The 19,786-nt window shown below is 54.9% G+C and overlaps 8 protein-coding genes and 1 non-coding gene across 9 annotated transcripts; 4 read left to right on the forward strand and 5 right to left on the reverse strand.

The window, feature by feature from the left end:
• Window positions 1-240: 240 nt before the first annotated feature.
• Window positions 241-1,005, forward strand: DICSQDRAFT_152267 (uncharacterized protein). Its single transcript, XM_007361502.1, has 3 exons — window positions 241-431; window positions 493-657; window positions 714-1,005. Exons 1-3 carry the CDS (start codon window positions 290-292, stop codon window positions 956-958), a joined length of 552 nt encoding a protein of 183 aa, XP_007361564.1. The 5' UTR covers window positions 241-289; the 3' UTR covers window positions 959-1,005.
• A 758-nt stretch (window positions 1,006-1,763) lies between these two features.
• On the reverse strand, window positions 1,764-2,570 carry DICSQDRAFT_152268 (uncharacterized protein). The gene is made up of 2 exons (XM_007361503.1): window positions 2,520-2,570; window positions 1,764-2,460 (listed from the first exon to the last, which is right to left on the reverse strand). Exons 1-2 carry the CDS (start codon window positions 2,546-2,548, stop codon window positions 2,067-2,069), a joined length of 423 nt encoding a protein of 140 aa, XP_007361565.1. The 5' UTR covers window positions 2,549-2,570; the 3' UTR covers window positions 1,764-2,066.
• A 1,207-nt stretch (window positions 2,571-3,777) lies between these two features.
• DICSQDRAFT_166003 (uncharacterized protein) lies at window positions 3,778-5,374 on the reverse strand (the record flags this gene model as incomplete). The annotated part of the gene is made up of 2 exons (XM_007361504.1): window positions 3,778-4,140; window positions 4,199-5,374. 2 exons carry the CDS (start codon window positions 5,372-5,374, stop codon window positions 3,778-3,780), a joined length of 1,539 nt encoding a protein of 512 aa, XP_007361566.1.
• A 702-nt stretch (window positions 5,375-6,076) lies between these two features.
• Window positions 6,077-7,330, reverse strand: DICSQDRAFT_49281 (FAD/NAD(P)-binding domain-containing protein; the record flags this gene model as incomplete). The annotated part of the gene is made up of 1 exon (XM_007361505.1): window positions 6,077-7,330. The coding sequence occupies one exon, from the start codon at window positions 7,328-7,330 to the stop codon at window positions 6,077-6,079; it is 1,254 nt and encodes a 417-aa protein (XP_007361567.1).
• Window positions 7,331-8,865: 1,535 nt separating this feature from the next.
• Window positions 8,866-9,599, reverse strand: DICSQDRAFT_49286 (G-protein gamma subunit; the record flags this gene model as incomplete). The annotated part of the gene is made up of 3 exons (XM_007361506.1): window positions 8,866-8,949; window positions 9,378-9,414; window positions 9,475-9,599. The coding sequence occupies 3 exons, from the start codon at window positions 9,597-9,599 to the stop codon at window positions 8,866-8,868; spliced, it is 246 nt and encodes an 81-aa protein (XP_007361568.1).
• A 362-nt stretch (window positions 9,600-9,961) lies between these two features.
• On the forward strand, window positions 9,962-11,189 carry DICSQDRAFT_124296 (uncharacterized protein; the record flags this gene model as incomplete). Its single annotated transcript, XM_007361507.1, has 6 exons — window positions 9,962-10,037; window positions 10,103-10,436; window positions 10,490-10,650; window positions 10,711-10,823; window positions 10,879-10,972; window positions 11,017-11,189. 6 exons carry the CDS (start codon window positions 9,962-9,964, stop codon window positions 11,187-11,189), a joined length of 951 nt encoding a protein of 316 aa, XP_007361569.1.
• Window positions 11,190-11,719: 530 nt separating this feature from the next.
• Window positions 11,720-14,732, reverse strand: DICSQDRAFT_132448 (uncharacterized protein). Its single transcript, XM_007361508.1, has 6 exons — window positions 14,490-14,732; window positions 14,279-14,432; window positions 13,702-14,204; window positions 11,975-13,634; window positions 11,817-11,912; window positions 11,720-11,755 (listed from the first exon to the last, which is right to left on the reverse strand). Exons 1-4 carry the CDS (start codon window positions 14,506-14,508, stop codon window positions 13,510-13,512), a joined length of 801 nt encoding a protein of 266 aa, XP_007361570.1. The 5' UTR covers window positions 14,509-14,732; the 3' UTR covers window positions 11,720-11,755; window positions 11,817-11,912; window positions 11,975-13,509.
• A 3,263-nt stretch (window positions 14,733-17,995) lies between these two features.
• Window positions 17,996-18,086, forward strand: DICSQDRAFT_t20. The gene has a single exon. It is a non-coding gene; the product is annotated as a tRNA-Ser (tRNA).
• A 313-nt stretch (window positions 18,087-18,399) lies between these two features.
• Window positions 18,400-19,783, forward strand: DICSQDRAFT_98350 (uncharacterized protein; the record flags this gene model as incomplete). Its single annotated transcript, XM_007361509.1, has 6 exons — window positions 18,400-18,669; window positions 18,722-18,857; window positions 18,915-19,062; window positions 19,114-19,259; window positions 19,321-19,454; window positions 19,516-19,783. 6 exons carry the CDS (start codon window positions 18,400-18,402, stop codon window positions 19,687-19,689), a joined length of 1,008 nt encoding a protein of 335 aa, XP_007361571.1. The 3' UTR covers window positions 19,690-19,783.
• Window positions 19,784-19,786: the final 3 nt, after the last annotated feature.

Raw genomic sequence — 19,786 nt, forward strand, 5'->3', positions numbered from 1 at the left:
TGGTGACGGCTGTACTAGCATGATGGCGTGATACTAGGACCTCCTGCTACTTTTGGGATTACCTTTGTCAAGATGCATCCCTGCCTCTTGCTTGTTTTGTCTGCCGCGAAGTGACAATCCTTCATGGGGATCGTACACCATGGGCTCAACCCTCTTACTTTATCACCAGGGATGAGCATGCCCGCTTCTCTATTTATGTCTCGTCTCCTTGCCGGTCCTGCAATCACTCGTCAACCCTCTCCACCTTCCCAGTGCGCGAAGCAGTCTGCCACAACACATTTCTGCTAGCATGGCACTTGTGGATCATCTCTGGCTCGCCGGCCAACTTCACCAGCTGACATTCCAGCCGTTTGGTACCTATGGTATATCGTACGACATCTACACTCGACCGACGGAAGACCCTGTCCCGGGGGGCTGGGAATCACCTCGTGGTACGCAATCCTTCTCGTCGTTCGTACGCGATACTACTTCAACTCATTAACGGAATGATAGTCAAGACTTATCGAGAGCTGATTAAGAGGCTACGGGCTGCTGGCTTCGGTCACCACCAGTACTCGGATCACTGTCATACGGAGGTAGCCGCCCTTGAGGCGTATCAAGTCATGATTGACCTTACGCACATCCGACCCAATAACAAGCTGTCGACCACGGTGAAAGGTGTGTGCCGGTGTACTCGACGTGATTCGTGCACTGATACGAGTAATGCTGTCTAGGCTTGAAGCTGCATTACATACATGACATGAACCTCATGGATGTGTCAAATGAGGTTAAGTTAGGCGGCCACCTTGCGCAACGCTTGGTTGGACCTGCGCCGCGCAATTTGGTGCACCGTTTGGTAGGAAATGGTCATAATCTCTCCGCACCACTTCAACCAGTCCCTCAAGGGCACCCGGGAGTTCCGCCACTGTATACGACACCGAGTCCCGCTGCTATGAATGTCGCCAATTATGTCATGTAAATGCTCTAGCTACTTGATAGTAGACTGTATTCGCAATCAGATTGAACCACGATTTTGCAAACCAAACTGAGGTTGCACCCAAACTTCACTGGAGCAGGCATCGAAAAGGCGCTGCTGCTGTACTGCAACTCTCGCGCGTCGCGATGCGCAATTTCATACAATGGTATCATTGCTCGTCTTCGTGTGTATGCGGCTACAGTCCGTAGCTCCCCGCGAGGCGTGAACGTTGCCCTTACGAAGGTGGGTTTGCAGGTCGGGGATCACCTGATAGCATGCGAACGGGTTGCTGGATCGCTATCGTTGCGGGCACAGACATGTGGCGGGGGAATTGGTTGAGGAGAAGGCTTGTCGCAGCAATGCGGTGGCGGGACAGAGTGCGAAGGGTAGAATGCGTAGAGATGAGTCTTAGATGGACTTACACCGTCTTCACTGAGGAATCTTGTAGACAGGCGAGCAGGCAAGTAGAGGCTCTCTCTCGGGGCTGAGGCCTGAGGTCGGAGTTGGGCAGCAAGAACGGGTGCGAGGGAGCGCGAAACGGTGTGAGCTCAAGAACAGGCAAGGCCAGCGACTCCAGAGAGGAGACAGGCATTGAGCATGAGAGAAGAGGAGCGCGTCGCCATTGTCCCTGGTAAACTAATCTGTCCCAACGCTCCGTAAAGCCCCTGCATAGCTTTGCCATTGGAGGAGAGGGAAAGTGTGGGCGAGACCGGGAGTTTTGATAATCATGGTCCAGGCCGCATTTGTTGGTGAAAATGGCGCTGCATCGCGGTCATCTAGAGACCTTTTTGGGTGTCTTGTGCGATAACTATGGATGAGAGGCCGTTGCGACGTGCAATGGCCAACTTGTCTACGGGCTAAAAGTAGTAGACGAACTGAGACAGCTACGTAGAGCAAAGCTAAAGCCTTCGGAAACTCCTCCATCCTCCGCAGTAAACACCTCCCAACATTTGTCCTCCCCGATCTCTTGCAAAGTAATGCTCGTCGGTGCATCGAAGTCGGAATCAGACGCAACGGAATTCTCTTGATAACGTACAACAATGCAGTCAAGTCAGATGTGACATCAAAGCTACGGCAACTCGAAGACAAGATGCAGTGAGGAACATCTTGATTAAACGTCAAACATCGGGAACCGCAGGAGATCTCGAACCTCCTTCTCATCCATTGGAAGCGAATCTCCACCGAGCGCCTCACACACTACCTGGAACTCATGCTCGATACCCTCCCCAGCTTTGCGAACGGTATATGAAACCACTTCCCACGCGCCACGGCCCTCTTGTTCCTGAAGAGGTGGGGAATACAAAAATCGCTTCCCCACAAGAGTTCCCGGGCTACTCAGGAGCTGCGATACTTCCTCGCTAGAAAGGCTTCTAGGCGCAGTGAGAAGGCGAGTGTGAGGCGCGATGGGAAGGGGTCCAAAGGTCGGTGGAGTTGATGAAGTCTTGGCTAACTTCACGCGGTCGGGGAAAAGGCGAGGATACTCCGTCTTATACCATTCATCCATGCTGCAATGGCATCCTTAGCACGGGGACAGCCCAAAAGGAAAAATAACTATGACACGCACATCCGCTCCTTCCGTATCTCAACTCCCATCGCGAGGTCTGAATAATCGAGGAGGGCATAGTGAACTTTGAATTGACTAAAAACCATGAGGGCAGCCATCGCGAGGTGAAGGTGTTTAACACGCCTGAAAAGGAGTCGTAAGTGAATGAGAGGATACTATAGTGACTCCACGTACTCCTCGAGTGTCTTCGGTGGCGTTAGCCTCTCTATCTCAGCGTTTACAGGGACAAGGTGTTCATCAGAGTCTCTGCCCGGTCCAACAAACTGTTCAGGGGAGATATCCGACTTCACATCAGGATGGCTGTACAATTCAGCGAAGAGCTCGTCGCGACGGGTAGCATGATAGCTCAAGAATACGGTGTCCTCCGCGGTAATCTTTAGGTATCTAGCGAGCTCTTGAGCGAGTTTCTCGACGTCTACCGACTCCTGGGCACTTTGTAGATATCCAGAGGGTAGTAATGAGACGACATAGAGGTCAGAGTCGGCAAGAGACGGAGGGTGGCAGCTGACGCAGTGAGTTACTCCAGGGATCTAATATATCCGGACGTTCATAGGATCAACGTTCTCTCCGGAATCTTGGATTACGCATCGCGGGTGTCCCATATGTAGCTTGGTTGAGCAGTGAAGCGCTGATCCGCCACCGAGCTTGGCGAGGCGCTCCCGCCCCTCCTGTCTAGCTACATAATCCGCGCGTGCGAATACTGCCAAATACCTTTCGCTACTTGGTTGTACAATCGGTTGTTCCACTAGCGTTGGAACAGCGCTACTAACTTACTATCTGTCAGACTGAGGGCCCCCGATGATGGTTCAGCGTTAATGGGGAACACATCATCCTGGTGGCTAGCCAGTTTTCCCCTGAGTTTCACTGTCCGCACCCGGCCTATTGCCGAGAAGACAGGAAATATGGAGTGTAGACTGTCGGGAACATGTCTCTTTGTGTCGTCACGTCAGGTCGGAGTTAGGGGTTGCAACAGCTTCAAAATGGCTATAACGTGCGGTTTGTGGCGGCGCGCCCCGGTGCGCCGATCGTTGGAGGTCCGGCCCACAAAGAAGCATGATTGTACAGATTCACAGGGACAGAACAGCAATGTCCTCGTAACGTATGAACTTATAATAGGTGTCAGGAACAACAGAACCGGTCCAAGTCTGCACAAATTTGCAGTCGAGAGACGACACAATTCGGAAACGGGCACGCAACCATACACGCAAGGGGAATCTGTATCGGACCGCCACCAGAAGAGTTTATGGAAAGCACGAGCTCAAAGTCCCGCGACGTCCTCCATCTCCTCAGCGGCAAGCATCTCCCAACCGTCGTCCTCGCTGATCTCCTCCAACGTAACGCGCGCCGCTGCGTTAAAGTCGAAGTCTGACACAACGGGTTGCTCTCGTGATACCGTCCAACAATACAGCCAAGTCGGCCCGCCACACACGTGGACGTGAACGCCAATCCAGCGGAGGGAGGGCGCAGCGCGCGCGATGGCTGCCACGCGGCGAGGTGCGTCTGCGCAGATAGTGCGAACGACGCTGCGGGTGTGCGCGCGGGAGGCAAAGAAATGGTCGAGGGAGAACTTGAGGAGGAGGTGCGTGACCGGGAGGCCGACGAGGGCTTCCTTCAGTTCGTCCTAGATAATATAACGGTCAATGTTTGATCGGCAAGATGGTACATAAGTGGAGACTCACGATGAGCATACTGGTGACCATGACGTAGTCTGGCACTGCAGTGCCTTCCATGGTTAGGATGAAACGTTGCAGCGAGGCCGTTGCGTCACCGGGCTTGAGTCCCGTGAACCGGCGTGGCAGAGGAAAGTACTTGAAGTGCACCTGCTTGATGCGCATCTCTAGACAAGTGGGCGACGTATCCGCTAGTATCTTAGGGAGCATGTTCTCTGCGGGGTCCCCAGCAGAGTACCCAATCGATACCCGCGGAACCTTGAACGGCAGCGCGAGGGTATACAGCACGCAAGGCGACTCCGTGTGCACCGCGACGAGAGAAGGCCATGAATATGTTAGCAAGCGCCACTGGCCTTGCGAATGCTCTCGCAGCCTGTCCTCTTCAGCACGCGAGGACAACGTATGACACAGATGGAAGTTGCGCGTGCCCCCGAGAGACAAGTGCGTCAGGTTTGGAAACGCGTGCACCAGATCGAGGACAACGTCGCCTGAGGCTGGGAACTCGATCGCAAGCTTGCGTACATGCGGGAATGGGGCATCCGGTCGCTTCCACCGGCAGACGGGGATGTCCAGCTCGACCAGGGTAGAAGAAAGCGGCTGCAACAGATTCAGAGCGTCTGGGAGTTCATGCCACCTACCGGGTCGAAGGACCAGCTTGCGCAAAGGGAGACTCGCGAGCCGGACGTCATTGCACAACTGAGATCGAGGGACCATGGGCATCCGGAGCTCTTCCAGCGCTGTCAGGCTTGAGATGACATGAGTCAGTGGTGCGATCGGGACGTCTTCGTACCAGCGGCCAATATTGAGTCGACGGAGATTACAGCATTTTTGTAGAATCATACGGAAGGCCTCAAGGGCCTGGTTGCGGTACGCGCGGAGGAGGTACTCTTCCTGTAGCGGGTCGCTTGAGGTGGTGAAGTAGGCCGGCTCGCGAGTGTGGTGTTCAAAGTAGCTAGCCTTACGTTGAGGCACACGGTGCTCTTCTAGACTGAGACGCAAGTCCTTGATGACTGGAGCAGGCGAGTGCGGTGCGCCAATATGGAGGAACTCGAGGAACGACAAGATTTGCGTAGGCGTCCTGAGAGGCTCTCCAGACCGCGCACATAGAGGCTGGAACCCGACTTCGGAGAGAAGGCGGCATGTCCGCATCAGCGCGGAAAGGTCGGTAAGCGGGAGAAAAGTCATGATGTGTCTTTGCACATCGAAGTTGACGGTGGTTAACGTAGGTGGTGGCTGCGTGGAGACCACAGCCAAGTCCTCGGTATCCTGACGGAAACAGGTCAACGAGCCATCCAAGTCAGTACGAGGAGAGCGTTGCACCATTTTCACGTCTTCTTCAGCCGTGTAATTGAGTGATGTCAACCGCGAAGGCGGCATTCCCTGTCCACGACTCAACGTGGCAAAGTCGATAGGCGAACACTTCCTTGGCATGAAGAGAGGAGACTTGCGTATTATAGTAGCGGGTCCAATATTCTACGCTGCTAGACGGTAGATTGGGATATAGACGACTTCAGATGAGGCGGCGAACGTTGATGGTTCAGAACAAGCAGGTTCGCACGACGCGGCTGAGCGCCTAATTTCCAACTAGAGACAACCGCGATATTTTATTACGTAATACATGAACGTGACCGCGCAGTGCGCCGCGTGTTGAATTGCATGATTGCTCACTTTGCTATTGGTGTAGGTATACTGAATTGAACATCATTGAAAAATTGTATGTACTGGTTACCTAGGTACAGGACGTTAAGTCTGATCTTTGTCGAGGTACTCACCTATGTGCTAACTATGCTGCTTACCTACTGATTTCTACTTACGCGATTGACAATTTACCTGAGACCCCCACCAAATAGTACTTCCACCCGATACAAGATTGAGACAATGAGAACCTCAGCCCTCGCGGGAGCCCTCGGTCATGAGCTGCTCGAACCTGCGGATCGCAGGGTGAGGCGCATCGGGATGGACGAACTCATGCAGGTTGCGGTTCGCCTTCTCTCCGACGCGGCCTGCCATCGAGCACATCTTCACCTCAAACGCCGCAACGGACTCATCGACGGCCTCCTGGTGCGCGAAACTGCCCTCCTTCACAAGCTCCGCGAGCGCAAGGCCGAGCTCGAGCCCGTCGAGCAGCGCGAGGTTTGCGCCAGCGCCAGCAAACGGGCTCATGAGATGCGCGGCATCCCCGATGAGCGTAATCCCGTGGACATGTGGCCAGCTGTGGCCGACAGGGAGGATGTAGAGCGCGCGGGGGTAGATCGCGCTTTCGTCGGCGTAGTCGATAAAGTTGAGAATCCACTGCTGCCAGCCGGAGAAGTACTCTCTGAGCACAGCCTTTGCCTCGGCGGGGTTCGAGGGCACGGACCAGTCGGCGGACTCGCGGACGAAGGCGTACGTGCGGATGCGGCCGTCACCGTTCACTTGCGAGACGAGCATGCGCGAGTTCTGCGAGGCCATCATGGTGCCTTTGCCGATGTTCGCGAAGGTCTCTTGTAGCTCGGGGAGCCTGGCTGTCTCGGGCGCGAGGGAGATCTCGACGCCGTTGACACCAGTGTAGGTGGGGGTAGCGGGGGAGAGGAGGGGGCGGACGCGCGAGTTCGCGCCGTCGGCCCCGATGAGGAAGTCGGAGACGGTGATGAAGCCGTTCGCGAAGGTGAGCTCGTGCTGGCCGTTGCCGAGGGGGCGCGCAGAGGCGAGGGCGTGATCCCATTTGATGAGATGGGGAGGGATCGCGTCGAGGAGGATCTTGCGGAGGACGGTGCGGTCGATTTCCGGGCGAATGTCCTCGGGGCCCTGCGGCGGCGGGGCACCCTGGTGGCCCTCGGGACCGCCGGGACCGCCCTCGCTCTCGGCGCCATGGCTGTAATGGAGCTTACCTGCGCCGTCGTACATTCTCAGCTCCTCGCCTTCGGGACGGGAGTACTTGTCGAACTCGTCTTGGAGGCCGTTCTCGCGGAGAGCGCGTTGGCCGCTGTCCCAACCGAGGTCGAGGCTGCCGCCGAGGTGGGCGCGAGCATTGAAGCCGGCGTCGCGTTCGTACAGGGTGGCGGTGACACCGCGGCGATGGAGCGTGAGGAGAAGCGCGAGCCCGCCGAGGCCACCACCGATGATAGCGATGCGCGGGTGGGTGGAGGGTTCGGATGCCATGCTTGGGGAATGGTGCTGCTTTCAGGAGGGGACGGGTTTGTTGGATTGAATGCGAAATAGAGATGTGCTCACCCGACGAGAGAGCTGGGGATTGTCACTTGTGGCCACCAACTATAAGCATCCGCGCTGCCGAGGACCGTACGAAATACCGGGCGCGTTTTTGATCGGTACTTATGACAGACGCGGCACCGTACTCACAGTACATAATGGTGATTGGGTATGATGTGGATGTGCCCTGGCCATGAGCACAGCGATCGACCTCGAACCCGCCTCATGAGCCAAGGTGACTGGGAAACAGCCACCATGTACCATCTATCCGCAGCCAGTGCTTGCATAATATGTCGCGGAGAGGGTTTGTCAGCTGCAGCAACCGCAGACCTGGCAAGCACACACAACGTTCCCGAGATTGCGGCGGACCTACGGAAGGATGAGAAGCCATCAGGACGCGTGTGCTCCGGCAGGGGGGAGCCACGGCTGTCTTTGATGCATACATGACTGGAAACAGCAAACTCATACTTAGGCGTCGGAGTGTTGACTCGATTCACCCGAGTACTTGCTGGGCTGTAAAGTTGCGCTGCGGCTCGTTGCGGCCGCGTCCTGTCGGAGTACGTGGAGCGCTTGGTGATTGACATATATTTAGAAGAAAGCTCCGAACAAGTCCCGCCGAGCTGGAGACAAGAAAGGTTGATACAGCCCAGACGGTTGTACAAAGGTGCAAGCACAGCCGGCCTTTTGAAGAGCGATGGCGTTGATCTGCACGGCAACCCCCGAGCAACACACTACATACCTACGGATCGGCCAATCGACGCCGCGCATGCTCTTAAATGTCATGGATCAGCGCAAACCAATGTCGCAGAGCAAATCAGGACAGCAAGATGCGATTCCGATGCGTTGGAGAGCTATGGCTACGCTATAAATGTATGTAACACGGAGCCAAGTGAAGTCGAGAAAGCGACGGGCGAAATAGCCAAGTAAAATGGTAGGAGGGCTTGGGAAACTATCCAAAAACTACGGCGCGCCACGCGAAGGGAACTAGACATGTGACGCTGATGAACATTTCGGTACGCAAGCGCGTCGACGGAAGGACTAAGGGAGGGCGGGAGGTATTCCGGATCCCGATGCGAGGTATGTACTATGGAACGTGTGTGCCTATGACTGCGAGTCTGGGAATTGAGATGACGATGATGCTAAGAAATAGACGTGTAGATAGAAGTATAATGCGACACATGCTTGCGATGGACTAAAGGAGTGGCGGGGTGTACGCGATTTGTGAAGAATACTACAAATGATAATGCAAGAATAGAAGATAAGGGCGCACGGTGCTCCACAGCCAGGTAAACGCGAGCGGAAGCAGAGAGGAGCTGTAGACGGGCATGGACGCGAACCCCATTGTCCCATGCCATCTACGCCGATATCCTATAGGCGACTCGCGTCCTCCAGGAGGTTCTTGAGCTTTGCTGCGCCTCGTCGGAGGTCTTGGGAGACACGGTGGCGACGGACGAGCAATAGCAGCAGCTGTCTTTGTGGTAGCCGTCTTACATGACGACGCACTGGCAACCCTGGTTGGGCACCGCGAATGGGTCTTCCGCTTTGCTGACCGGACCCCATACAGACGGAATCTGCACGCAGAGATACCATTCAGTAAACGAGATCATTACAGATGAGAAGGCAATCATTGATAAGCAGTTGAGGACATGATGAGTCGCGCGCGCTATGCTCTTTAGAGATGGCCTGTTGCTTCCCACTTGGGCAAGTATGGACCGAGCGTACTCGAACGGTGTGCAGACAGTGAAAAGTAAGGCGTCCAGAGAGCAACGCGAAGGACGATGCTCGGAGGCGTTTACTTGCTACCACCAAAAGACCATATCGATTTCATGAACAAAGGCGGAACCCCTTGTTCATGTCCCGAAACTTAGCAGAAATGGATTACAAGACGGAATGTATGTGTAGTGCATTGGGCGTAGGATATGCGATTGTTTTGTGTGGATGGCGCCGGGCACCCGTCTCAAGCACGCAAGACAGCGGGATGAGGAAGCGTGTTACTCACGAGGTGGTCTGGAGTCGACTTGCAGTAGTTGATCAAGCTGGTACGGAGATCTCAGTCAATGTTCGTGCACACTGGCAGTCATGGACCGGTATTTTACCTCTTGCTCGCCTCGCTGACGCGTATCCGTGGCCGTGCGAGGTCCTCCCTGAGCCTCGCGTTGTGTTCTGAGAGCCTGCGAAGCTTAAGCTCAGACATGGACTGCTTCGGGGGACGGCCGCTCATGATGACTAGGTCGGGCAGGGACCGGGTGGTAGTGCCTGAAAGTCTGGGATGGGCAAGGAAGGGCTTCGGGTCCTGAACGAGCACGGAGAGTAGCCGGACTCGCAGAAGAAGACGGGAAGGAGGGGAGGAGACAGGGCCTGGGGAGAAGAGGAGGGCAAGAGGCCTGGGACAGCGCGGCGAGCGGGCCAACTGCGACCTCTGCCAGTCCAGAAGCACCAGAGCGGCCGACGGTGCTTCTTCCCCTGCTTGGCGCCCGTGTCCCCATCAGGCGGCGCGTCCTCTCTGATCGGCTCGTCCTTTTGCGCTCACCGTCCTCCGCCTCTGCTTCCACACTCCCGCCACCCCCGCCCACCTCGGTGATCATGGTCAAGCACGCCACACACCTCCTCCAGCGCGCGTCCCCCGTTGCGCAGAAGCTGCACAAATCTGCACGCTATCGTGAGTATATGCGCCCCATGCCGTACCCCTGTTCGCACGTCATGTTTAGGAGGCTTCGCCCGCAGCCACCCGCCTCGCTCAGCAGCATCAGAAGTCTCCATTCCCCGTTAACCTTGCGCGGAGCCCCGGCCTCCGGTCGCGGCTGCACTCGACCAATACGAGCCGCTTTCTGTTGGAGCGCGCTGAGCTCTCGACTATCCATGAGGAGCCCGAGGAGGACGAGGCTGAGCCTGCGCCGCACAGGTATGCCGGCACGCGCGAAGCTTATAAACACCTCGAGCCATGGCCTCAGCATGGTAGCGCGCAGGCTGGGTCTTCGAAGAGACATGAGGTCGAGCATGATGCAGACATGCTCGGCTGGGACGACGAATCGACGCTGGTGGCTATGTTGCAGGAGAAGTGAGCCTTTTGACCAGCTATATGCGCGCCCGTATACTCAGACGCGTCCGTAGCGCGTCGGAACAAGACGAGGAGGAGCGGTTGATCGCGCTTATCGAGTCGCTCAAGGAACCCATGGCAGCGCAGGGAGCAACTCTCAAGGAATACCTCAAGAACGCCTTGCTTCCCGCATACAGCAGCATCAAGGCAGCACATGATGTCCTGGACGAGAAAGGTAAATATTCCCCTGACTATATGCGCATGAGTATCTACTGAGTTTCCATTGCATAACCAGTGGACCTCGCCTTTGGAGCGGGGCTTCTGACGTTCGACGAAATCTGCAAGAAAGTCGAGCGGATCGCCCTACGGGACGAGGACGAGCTGAAGACCACGCACGCTGGGTCGCAGGTGCGCCCATCCGCTGCCCTCCTCTCCTACTCAGCACACCGGGCTCCTTCGATAGCGGAAAGTCACAAGGATTTTGGAGGACCTTGAACAGGCCTATGCGCGTCGGAAGGACCTCTGGACAGCTCTGGAGGATGACCTCGACCGTTGCGGTGACTATCTCTCACCCTTTCCCCTGCTGTGGTACTCACGGCAGATGCATTACTGATGTTCGTCGAAGCTGCGCGCGCGACAGCCGCCCTAGAAGGTCTCCCATTGGATGTCGAGCAGACAATCGTGCTCCTTGAGAAGAAGGCCAAGGCTCTGGACAAGGACAGTAGTGCCTCCGCTAACCAGAAAATGCTTCGCGGCCTCCTGGAGAAACTTTGATCGACACTTGCGGTTTTCTCCTTGTTGTGGACACGTGGACTTTGGGACTATACGCCGAGTTGCTGTCCGGCCATCACGCTTGTTGTCGACGTCCTCAGACCTTCACGATATGTCTTTGTTTGATAGCATCACGGAATGCTACGCAGTAAACCTGATTTCTGCTGGGCCCTTCTGCATTTTGCCTCTAAAAAGCGAACACCTTTGCATGGCTGTGAGGAGCGTGTCCCATAAAGTCCGAATCCCTACACACCCCGACATATGTATGCATACAGATGGCCCTCATTTAGACAAGATGCACTTGCAAGTGTATTCGGGTCCTGTTGACAATATTGACTGCGAACCAAAAACGATGCCGACTCCCAGAATAACAACGCAGCCAGGAATCGAACCTGGAACAGGCTTCAACGCTGGCGCTGTAACCACCTGGCTATAAAGCCCCAAAAACTCGCATAGTATGAGCAAATGAGATGGACGAAGGCAAGATGGGTGCCGCGACCTCAGCCGCTATGTGAGCCTCTCTGGTTGTCAGCCCCCACCAGCTTTCCCCGGCAGACTGGTTCACCGAGGTATGAGTATTTCATTGGCACACAGAACCCAAACGGATAATGATTGTTCGCCTTCCTCAAGGACCTACCGTCTTTCTCAAGCTTCATGGCCGCTCGCGGACTTGGTCGGATCGCACGCCTCACCCTCTTCTCTGGTCCACAGTGCTCTCTCTGCGACGTACGCTCCCCCTTCTATCCAAGCGACTGACAAGCTGGCTCACGCCAAGGTTTTCCCTCCAGACGGCGAAAGCGGAGCTGGCCAAGGTCCGGCAGCAGCGGCCCTTCGAGCTCAACACGATCAACATCCAGGACCCGGGCCAGGAGCGCTGGAAGAAGAAGTATGTCTACTGGATCCCGGCGCTGCATATCGAGGGGAAGGAGGTAGCGAAGGGACGCTGGGACGCGCAGACGGTCAACCAGGCGTTGGACTCGTGGGAGGCTTCACCGTGGACCAAGCAGGAGTAGAGATCGGGAGCGCGGAGTACGTCGATCAGTGGCTCTATCATGCACCCCTCTACCATCGCATCCATGAAGACGTTGTGCTCGGTGACGGCACTGGAGACGAAGCGCTTGACAGGGACGTCCAACGTTGCTTCAACTGCGGCGAACCCGGCCATGTCGTGTCGAAGTGCTCGGAACCACTCGACCGCCGTCTGGTCTCGCTTACACGACAATATTTCGAATTCTTTCGCCAGGGCCCCGTCCTCCCGCGATTGCGTGTACATGAAGTGGAGGAGTGGCGACGCGAACGGCTGGAGTGGCTCGACAAGTTCGAACCCGGGCAGATCAGAGGCCCGCTACTCCGTGAGGCTCTGGGCTTGGAGGACGGCGATCCCGGAGAGAGGGTGCCATGGCTCCCTATCATTACCATGTGGGGCTATCCGCCAGGATGGGTCGGACCTCGCGATCCGCGTGAGCATGTCTGGAAGCGCATACAAGAGGGACTCCAAGTCGATGATGAGGACGAGAGCGAAGACGACTCGTTCTATATCTTTGCGGAAGGAGAGCCCGAGCTCTGTCAACTGTCAGGCGACGGTCAAGCAGACTCCCGCTCTAGGATGCCGCCAACTCCGGACAAGCACGAGTCGGACGAAGCTTCTGCAGCCTCCGTCGAGTCCTCCGCCCGCTGGGCTGCCTACCCTGACACGTACTTCCTCCCGTCCAAGCTGCCTATCTATACTGGTCAGAGTCTACCTGCGCTCCGTGGAAATCCTCGCTCTCAGCTTGCGGTCAACAAGACGCACACTGCCGATCGCGAGGCGCTGTGGCAGAGGATCGCGTCCCCCCAGGACCAGTCGAGACCTTTTGTAGGATCTATGCCGCCTTGGAGGATGCACGGTGCATTCAACGAAATGTCGCAACCCCGTCCGCAACCAATGTCGCTTCCTCTCCCTCCGCCCCCGCCGCCAAGTTCCGCTCCGCCGCCCTTGCCTCCTGACGTTCCAGCGCCTACGTCCCATAATAATACGCTCTTCACGTCGAATGAGGCAGATCGCTCAGAGATGGAGATGGACTCCGACGATGATGACATGGACTTGTCGGACTAACTGTCGTAAGCGCGCACATGTTCTAAGATACCCGCAAATATCACCACGTTAATTACCTGGCAGCACGCGTTATACGGCTGTCCACAATTACAAAAACAGGTATAGTATGATACAGCTATGATACAGCCGAGCTGCTCTACAAGCGTTGGGGTCCGATAATGATACAGTGTCCACAGAAATGCAGGAAGTCCACGGTCGTAATCGTCGTATGTTGCGTGTGTAGGTGACTCAAATGGCAGTAGCGCTTGACTTGAACATCGGCTCGGGCGTACCAGCGCGCGAGCCTTGGTCGGAACGTGGAGGTTGCGTGGCATATCGTGGCAGGCTCTCCAAAGGCTTCGAAATCAGGAAACCTAGAACGACGTCTCGCGTGAGTCGCATTGTCGCGAATTGTCATTCATTCGTAACGTGCTGACGTACCTTTCAGTCCCGCGGCCTTCTCACCCTGGCGTCCGAAACCCAACCCCTTCGATTCAAAGCCATCCGACTCCTTCTCCCCACGACCAAACACGCGTCCAACAAAGGCCGAGGCCGGGCGTGCAAACGGCGGGCGCAGGTCTTTATGCGTGGGCAGGACGCCCTTGGCCTCCTCGCGCCAGGACATGATCGAGCGTTTGCGCTTGACCTTTTCGCGGAATAGGCCCAGGAACATGTTGATGCACCCGAGCGAGAAGAGGAAGAAGGCGGCAACGAGGGTGAAGTCGTCGACGTGGTGCGACAGGATCGTGGCGCCGATGAGGCACTGAAAGATCCCGAGTGCCCCAAGACCGAAGTCGGGGCCCAGGACGGGGAAGTACATCGCGAAGAAGGCGGCGGGCCAGCCGATCTCGGAGAGGATGAGGACGATGACTTGGAAGATGATGAGGAGGCGGTTCACGACGGCCCAGAAGACGCCCGCGGGCTGGTTGGGGACGGTGCTGCCACTGCGAGCGAGATGCGTGAGTCTTGTTGTAATACGGGAGACATGCGAAGCGGCGGGATGACCATATGTACGTACTCGATGTAGTCGCAATTCGTCATGTCTTGAGGCGATGCCATCGCACGGTTGACGGCTTGGATGTCGTTCACTAGGACAAAGATGCTACTTGCGAACACGAGGATAAGAGCAATGATGCTCAGAGCACGGACAGCGTTCAAGCCGATGAAGTAGTCTGGAATACGGGCCCGTCAGGATTCGATCAAGAGGGTGTAATATTGACAGTACTGACATGCACGAGGAGGCATCATCTTGATGGTTGTGTAGATGTTTCAACGAGAGGTATACGGGTACAAAGGCAAAAGATTGGAATGAAGACTTGAGAGTCGTCCCGGAATTACAATGAGTGACGAGTTACAGCAGGCGTCGGTGCGTTCGAAGCGGGGGACTCGAGGAAGAGAGGTGTCCCAGCACCAGAGATGAACGTTGCAAGAGAGAAAAGGCTCAGCTGGAGGTTGTCGCCTTTTGCGACGACGCCTCCTCTTCATTTATAAAGGTGACAACGTGGGGATCCGCATTGTCGAGCCCTCTATTGTCTCGGACGAAGGGACAATAGACAATTCATAACGGATGCCTTTTCCGGATTACTTACGTAATGGGCCGCATTAACTTTGCTTGGAGGTCGAAGACTTGCTCTCACACCGTCGCAATCGACTTCTACTCCGGACTTGGAAAGAACAACGACAGAGAAACCCAGCCATGAGGCAGATCCAACATGATCAACAGGTTGGTAACGTCAAAGTAGGACGTAGGTACGTAATCACAGGATCCGGCAACGTATATATGAACTCATCAGCAACTGTGTACGCAACGATATGCTCAAGAAGTATGACCTGTTACAATAAACAACAGCCCAACGTGATCCACCCCTCCTGCACGACTAGTAATGGACGAAGCTTGCAGACGAGATACGCTGGAGCTGTCACTCGCAGTGCACAGGAGGAGGTCGGGCTTGCGTTCTCTCGGTGGCTTTACCTACCCTTTCCCCTTTGGTACGTGCTTCTCTTGCTCGCTTGGACAAGGTTTTGGCCCATAACATCTGTCCTTCCTCTTTCCTTGCTGAAATTTGCTGTGACGCATTGTGCCAGAGCCGCGTGGCATTTCCGAAGAGGCTCCATCGTGCTTTCATGGGAATGTGGTCTGAGAGCTGAGAGCGCCCTTTCCGTGAATTTCGCTCTTCTCAAGGCCCGGTTGTGGATGCTCTGGAGTGGTTAAAGCCACCGAACATCACATCTCTGATGTTATGCGAGGTGCGGTGTATAGTATCGCGGCCGCAATCTCGGATCGCTGTTCACGTTGACGATGCGAAATCCGAAGAACATCGTCTATGATATCGACGCAACGACTGCTGTGTCCTGGTATGATATACTCCCACACCAATCCAAGATGCGCTTCCGCAAAAACGTATTGTGTCACTGTGCCGAAGACTGGAGTAACAAAGTCTACGGCCGGGGCTGAGAAGCAGACCTTACCTCTATTGCGACGTTTCAGGCGATCGTAATCAATCACATAGCACATATCTCGCTGGTTGCGCCCTCACAAGCATTTCTCGTATCAAGCTCGACTACAGATCTAGCGATATTCAGAGGCCGGCCACAGATATAGCCGACAAAAAGTCCGGTTAGGTTAGCCACAAGATGCATCGTCCATACGAAAGACATCGTATGTTCTCACCGTCGCCGCTCGCAAGGCACAGCGGTCTATAATTTGAACAGTTGAACACATACATCGCACACAATCAATTGCTTTCCACCGCCTCCTCCGCAAATAGCTGAGATCATTGAGGTTCAGGTGACACACCCAATCTTGAGTTCGAGGACTGCAGTATAAAAGTCTCCCACAGGCGAGGGTGTTGGACAGGTAGTGCTGCCTTCCACTACGTCTATCCCTCCAATCGGCCAATTGCTCTTCGCTAAACCCTATGTCGAGCTTCCAGAACAGCACTATACTCACCCTGAAAGACGCAAGGTGAGCCATATCATATCGCAGCCTGTTCTATATCTATGGGTAATGTACTCAGGCTCATGACAACTTGATTTACCGGACAGTCATTTGGACGATCTGATCTCAGTGGCGACCGGAGGTTTGTATGAGCTCATAGGCAATGTCGCCAACCATGCTGATATCGCACAGCCTTGATTGGCTATGATTACGTTTTGACTGTATCGCAAGAGTTGCGCCTCTTCTGGTTGAAAGGGAGCGTCAATGTGGCGTCAATATTGTTTTTCATCAATCGTTACCTTGCACTACTCTACTACGTCGGCCTTGCATATTATCGACTCCACTTATCTATACCATCCTCTGTGAGTTCGATCTTGCACATATACCGAGGTTCCTGTTGCTGATCCTTGTCTATAGGAGTAAGCCCAGCGTTATCTCGTGTCTGAAACAAATACTGACGGAGGAACAGATGTCAGGTGCAAAGTTATATCAGTCTGGGAACAAGATACCTGCAATATCTCCCTTGGGCAGGTTCGTAACGCATTCATCTCTCTACAGAAATCCCGGGTCTATGCTGAGCCCGATGGAAGCAGTTTTCTCGGCCTTGCGAGTGTATGCATTGAGTCACAAGCATTGGGTCCTTAGTGGTATCACTTTCTTGAGCTTAGTCCTCGCTCTCCCTCTCAACTACTATGTAAGCACAATACACCATCATCACTGACAACTATACCCATGACCAGGGCTAGGGAAATTTCCATCATAGGTTCTTATCTGTAGCTCCGACGGTGACCCGTGGATGTCTGACAGCTGCGACAACACCCACTGTCCTCAGTCTCATGTACGTCGGCCCATCTGTCTTACAAATTCTTTGTTAACGCGGAACTCAGTGGTCAGTTTTATCATGCGATGATTTGCATGCACTTTGTTCAACGTACCCACATTGCATTGCTAGGAAGTGTTGTCATCACTGGAGGCCAAATCATTGGTGATGCCATCGCAATGGGCATCACATGGAAGGCGACCTATCACGCCCGTAGGGAGTCGTCTTTGTCGTTTCTAACCAAGGTCATATTCAGGAATGGCAAGTTTACTTTTTTCAGCACATGTGATAGTATACTAACCAATGACATTGATATAGGCACCGTATACTTTATGTGAGCTACTCAACCACCACTGGGCGAATATTCTCCTTGACGGTCTCATAGCATTCTTCTTGCACTCAATGTCCTGCACCTCATATTCGTGTTCCTGCCCGTAAGCGAGACAGTACCATCTCTATGTGGTCTTTCCGTTGCTGAATTTGTGAGTCAGGACTCCCCCTTGCACCCTCCCTCAACAAACACGACGTACATCAGGGATTTCTCTGAGCCGTTGAGTACTCAATGCTCCTTCTCAACCTCATCATACTCATGTTTATATTTGACGCAGTGTTACGGCAATCCTGACCTCCCATTTCATTCTCGACCTCCATGAGATGAATTATAAGATGACGCATCAAGAATCGCTGTCCGGAATACAGGTCATAGGCTCCCTAGACACCCTACGCGCCACCTCAGCAGTCACGGAAGACCTCCTTGAAGCGGAACGCGCCCGAGATCTTGAGGATGAAGCCGACATGCCCGTGCCGGCCTGGGCCTAAGTAGTTGGTAGCTACCCTGCGCTCTTTTTGGACTGTTAGAAGAACGTAGTACATTCCCAGAACCAGTGTAACTCAGATGGCTAGATCGATAAAGCCTGAACGAGTACACGGAACGAGAACACGAGCAGTATAATGTTAACTTTCCGCCCCTCGTTGGGGGCGCTATAGCCAAGTGGTTACGGCGACAGATTAGAATCTCGGATTATCTGTTTCCCTTTGGGAGCGCAGGTTCGAGTCCTGCTGGCGTCGCTTTGTTTTTGGTGCGCAAGATGCTCTGTGCCATGCTCTATGTCCCATCCGAATGTACCAACCCGCAGAGTTGTGTCGTTATTTCGTGGTGCATATGGGTGACATGTAGCGGTTTCCTAGTACGACCGGACCGAAGGGGGCAGCAGCGCATGACGAGCATGACGTCAGGGTGGACAGTGTGGATATGCTCCCAATCGCGCTCAGCGTCGCGTAGGGGGGCCTATATAGCTCTCTCCAGCCTTTCAGTCTCTCTCACTATACCATTTGTCCAGCCATGTTGTCGTCCATGCTCCCCTCCCTTCGCCGCGCACATATGGCTCTCCGTCGGCCCCTCTCAACTTCCTCTGTCTCGCCCCTCCTTAAGCCAACTACTAACTCTCGTCTCTCGCCGCATCTACTCCGTAACCAGCTCATTGTTCGTGGGGCCGCCAGTAGTGTCTCTGGCCGCCCAGGTTCCCAGACCCTCGGACACGCCGCGGAGAACATCCGTGAAGAAGTCGGCCAGTCTGCTGCCGACCTTGCCAAGTCCATCGCCGGCGGAAACGTTTTTGCGGACAATGTAGAGCCCACCCAGCAGACATTCGTGCGTCCCTTACCCATTGACGTGCGCAATCACTTTTCCTGATGCATCGCAGCTTGGCATCACGAACGCGGTCGCTCACGCAGTCCCAACTCCATATGTCGTGTTCGGTCTCGCAGGTGGTATTCCGTACATTGGCGCTTCGGGCGCGACCGTCTACCTCGCGTACCAGGCAGGCTTGGCTACACAGGGTGAGAATCGGGGATCTCCTTTACGCTGAGCCGTTGACTGAGAGCGGTGTGGCATAGGTTTGGTGTCCAACATTGATCCTGGTGTCGCCATCACTGTGCTCCACCAGGCATTGAGCCTCCAGACGACGTACGGTGCCGTTCTTCTTTCGTTCCTTGGCGCTGTGCACTGGGGCTTCGAGTTCTCCGGATACGGCGGCCATAAACAGTATGTACTTACCCCCATATAATTGCCGCATTTTGACCAGAATGTGTGCAGTTACTCGCGTCTGTTCTTGGGCGCCGCCCCAGTCGTGTACGGCTGGTCCACTCTGGCCCTTGACCCTGTGGGCGCGCTCATCGCCCAGTGGATCGGATTCACTGCCATGTGGTGGGCTGATCTCAGGGTGACTGGCCTTGGATGGGGTGAGTGTTGGCACTGACTGGATCCTCAGCATCGCGTGGATGGCTTACCTTTATCTGATAGCACCCAAATGGTACTCTCAGTACCGTTTCTATCTGTCCATCCTTGTTGGGACGTGCATCATTGGTTCCCTCGCAGCGACTAGCTACTGGGGACCTGTCGGCGGTCATGGGCTCGTCAGCCACGACCTGAACATGGTGCGATTATCCACCTTTGGTCACTTCAACCCTTCTCTGAGCTGACATTATCCTATCGCAGATCCGTGCTGAGCGCAAGGCATTGGCAACCGAAAAGGAGGGTACGGTTGCTGGGAATATCGAGGCAACTCCAGCGTCCGAGGATGCAGACCGCTACGTGGTCGTGAAGAAGCACGAGGACTCTGAGGGTGAGCAAGCCAAGCCAGGGCAGCAGGAACAGCAGGAACAGCAATGAGAGCATTTTTTTTGACTTTTGCATTGTCGTAACTGCATGCAAGGACGTTCATGAATCAATTGTACCATGTACGATATGACACCGGCGATACATCATT

This window comes from Dichomitus squalens, assembly GCF_000275845.1.
Source record: "Dichomitus squalens LYAD-421 SS1 unplaced genomic scaffold DICSQscaffold_2, whole genome shotgun sequence".
Taxonomy (NCBI): domain Eukaryota; kingdom Fungi; phylum Basidiomycota; class Agaricomycetes; order Polyporales; family Polyporaceae; genus Dichomitus; species Dichomitus squalens.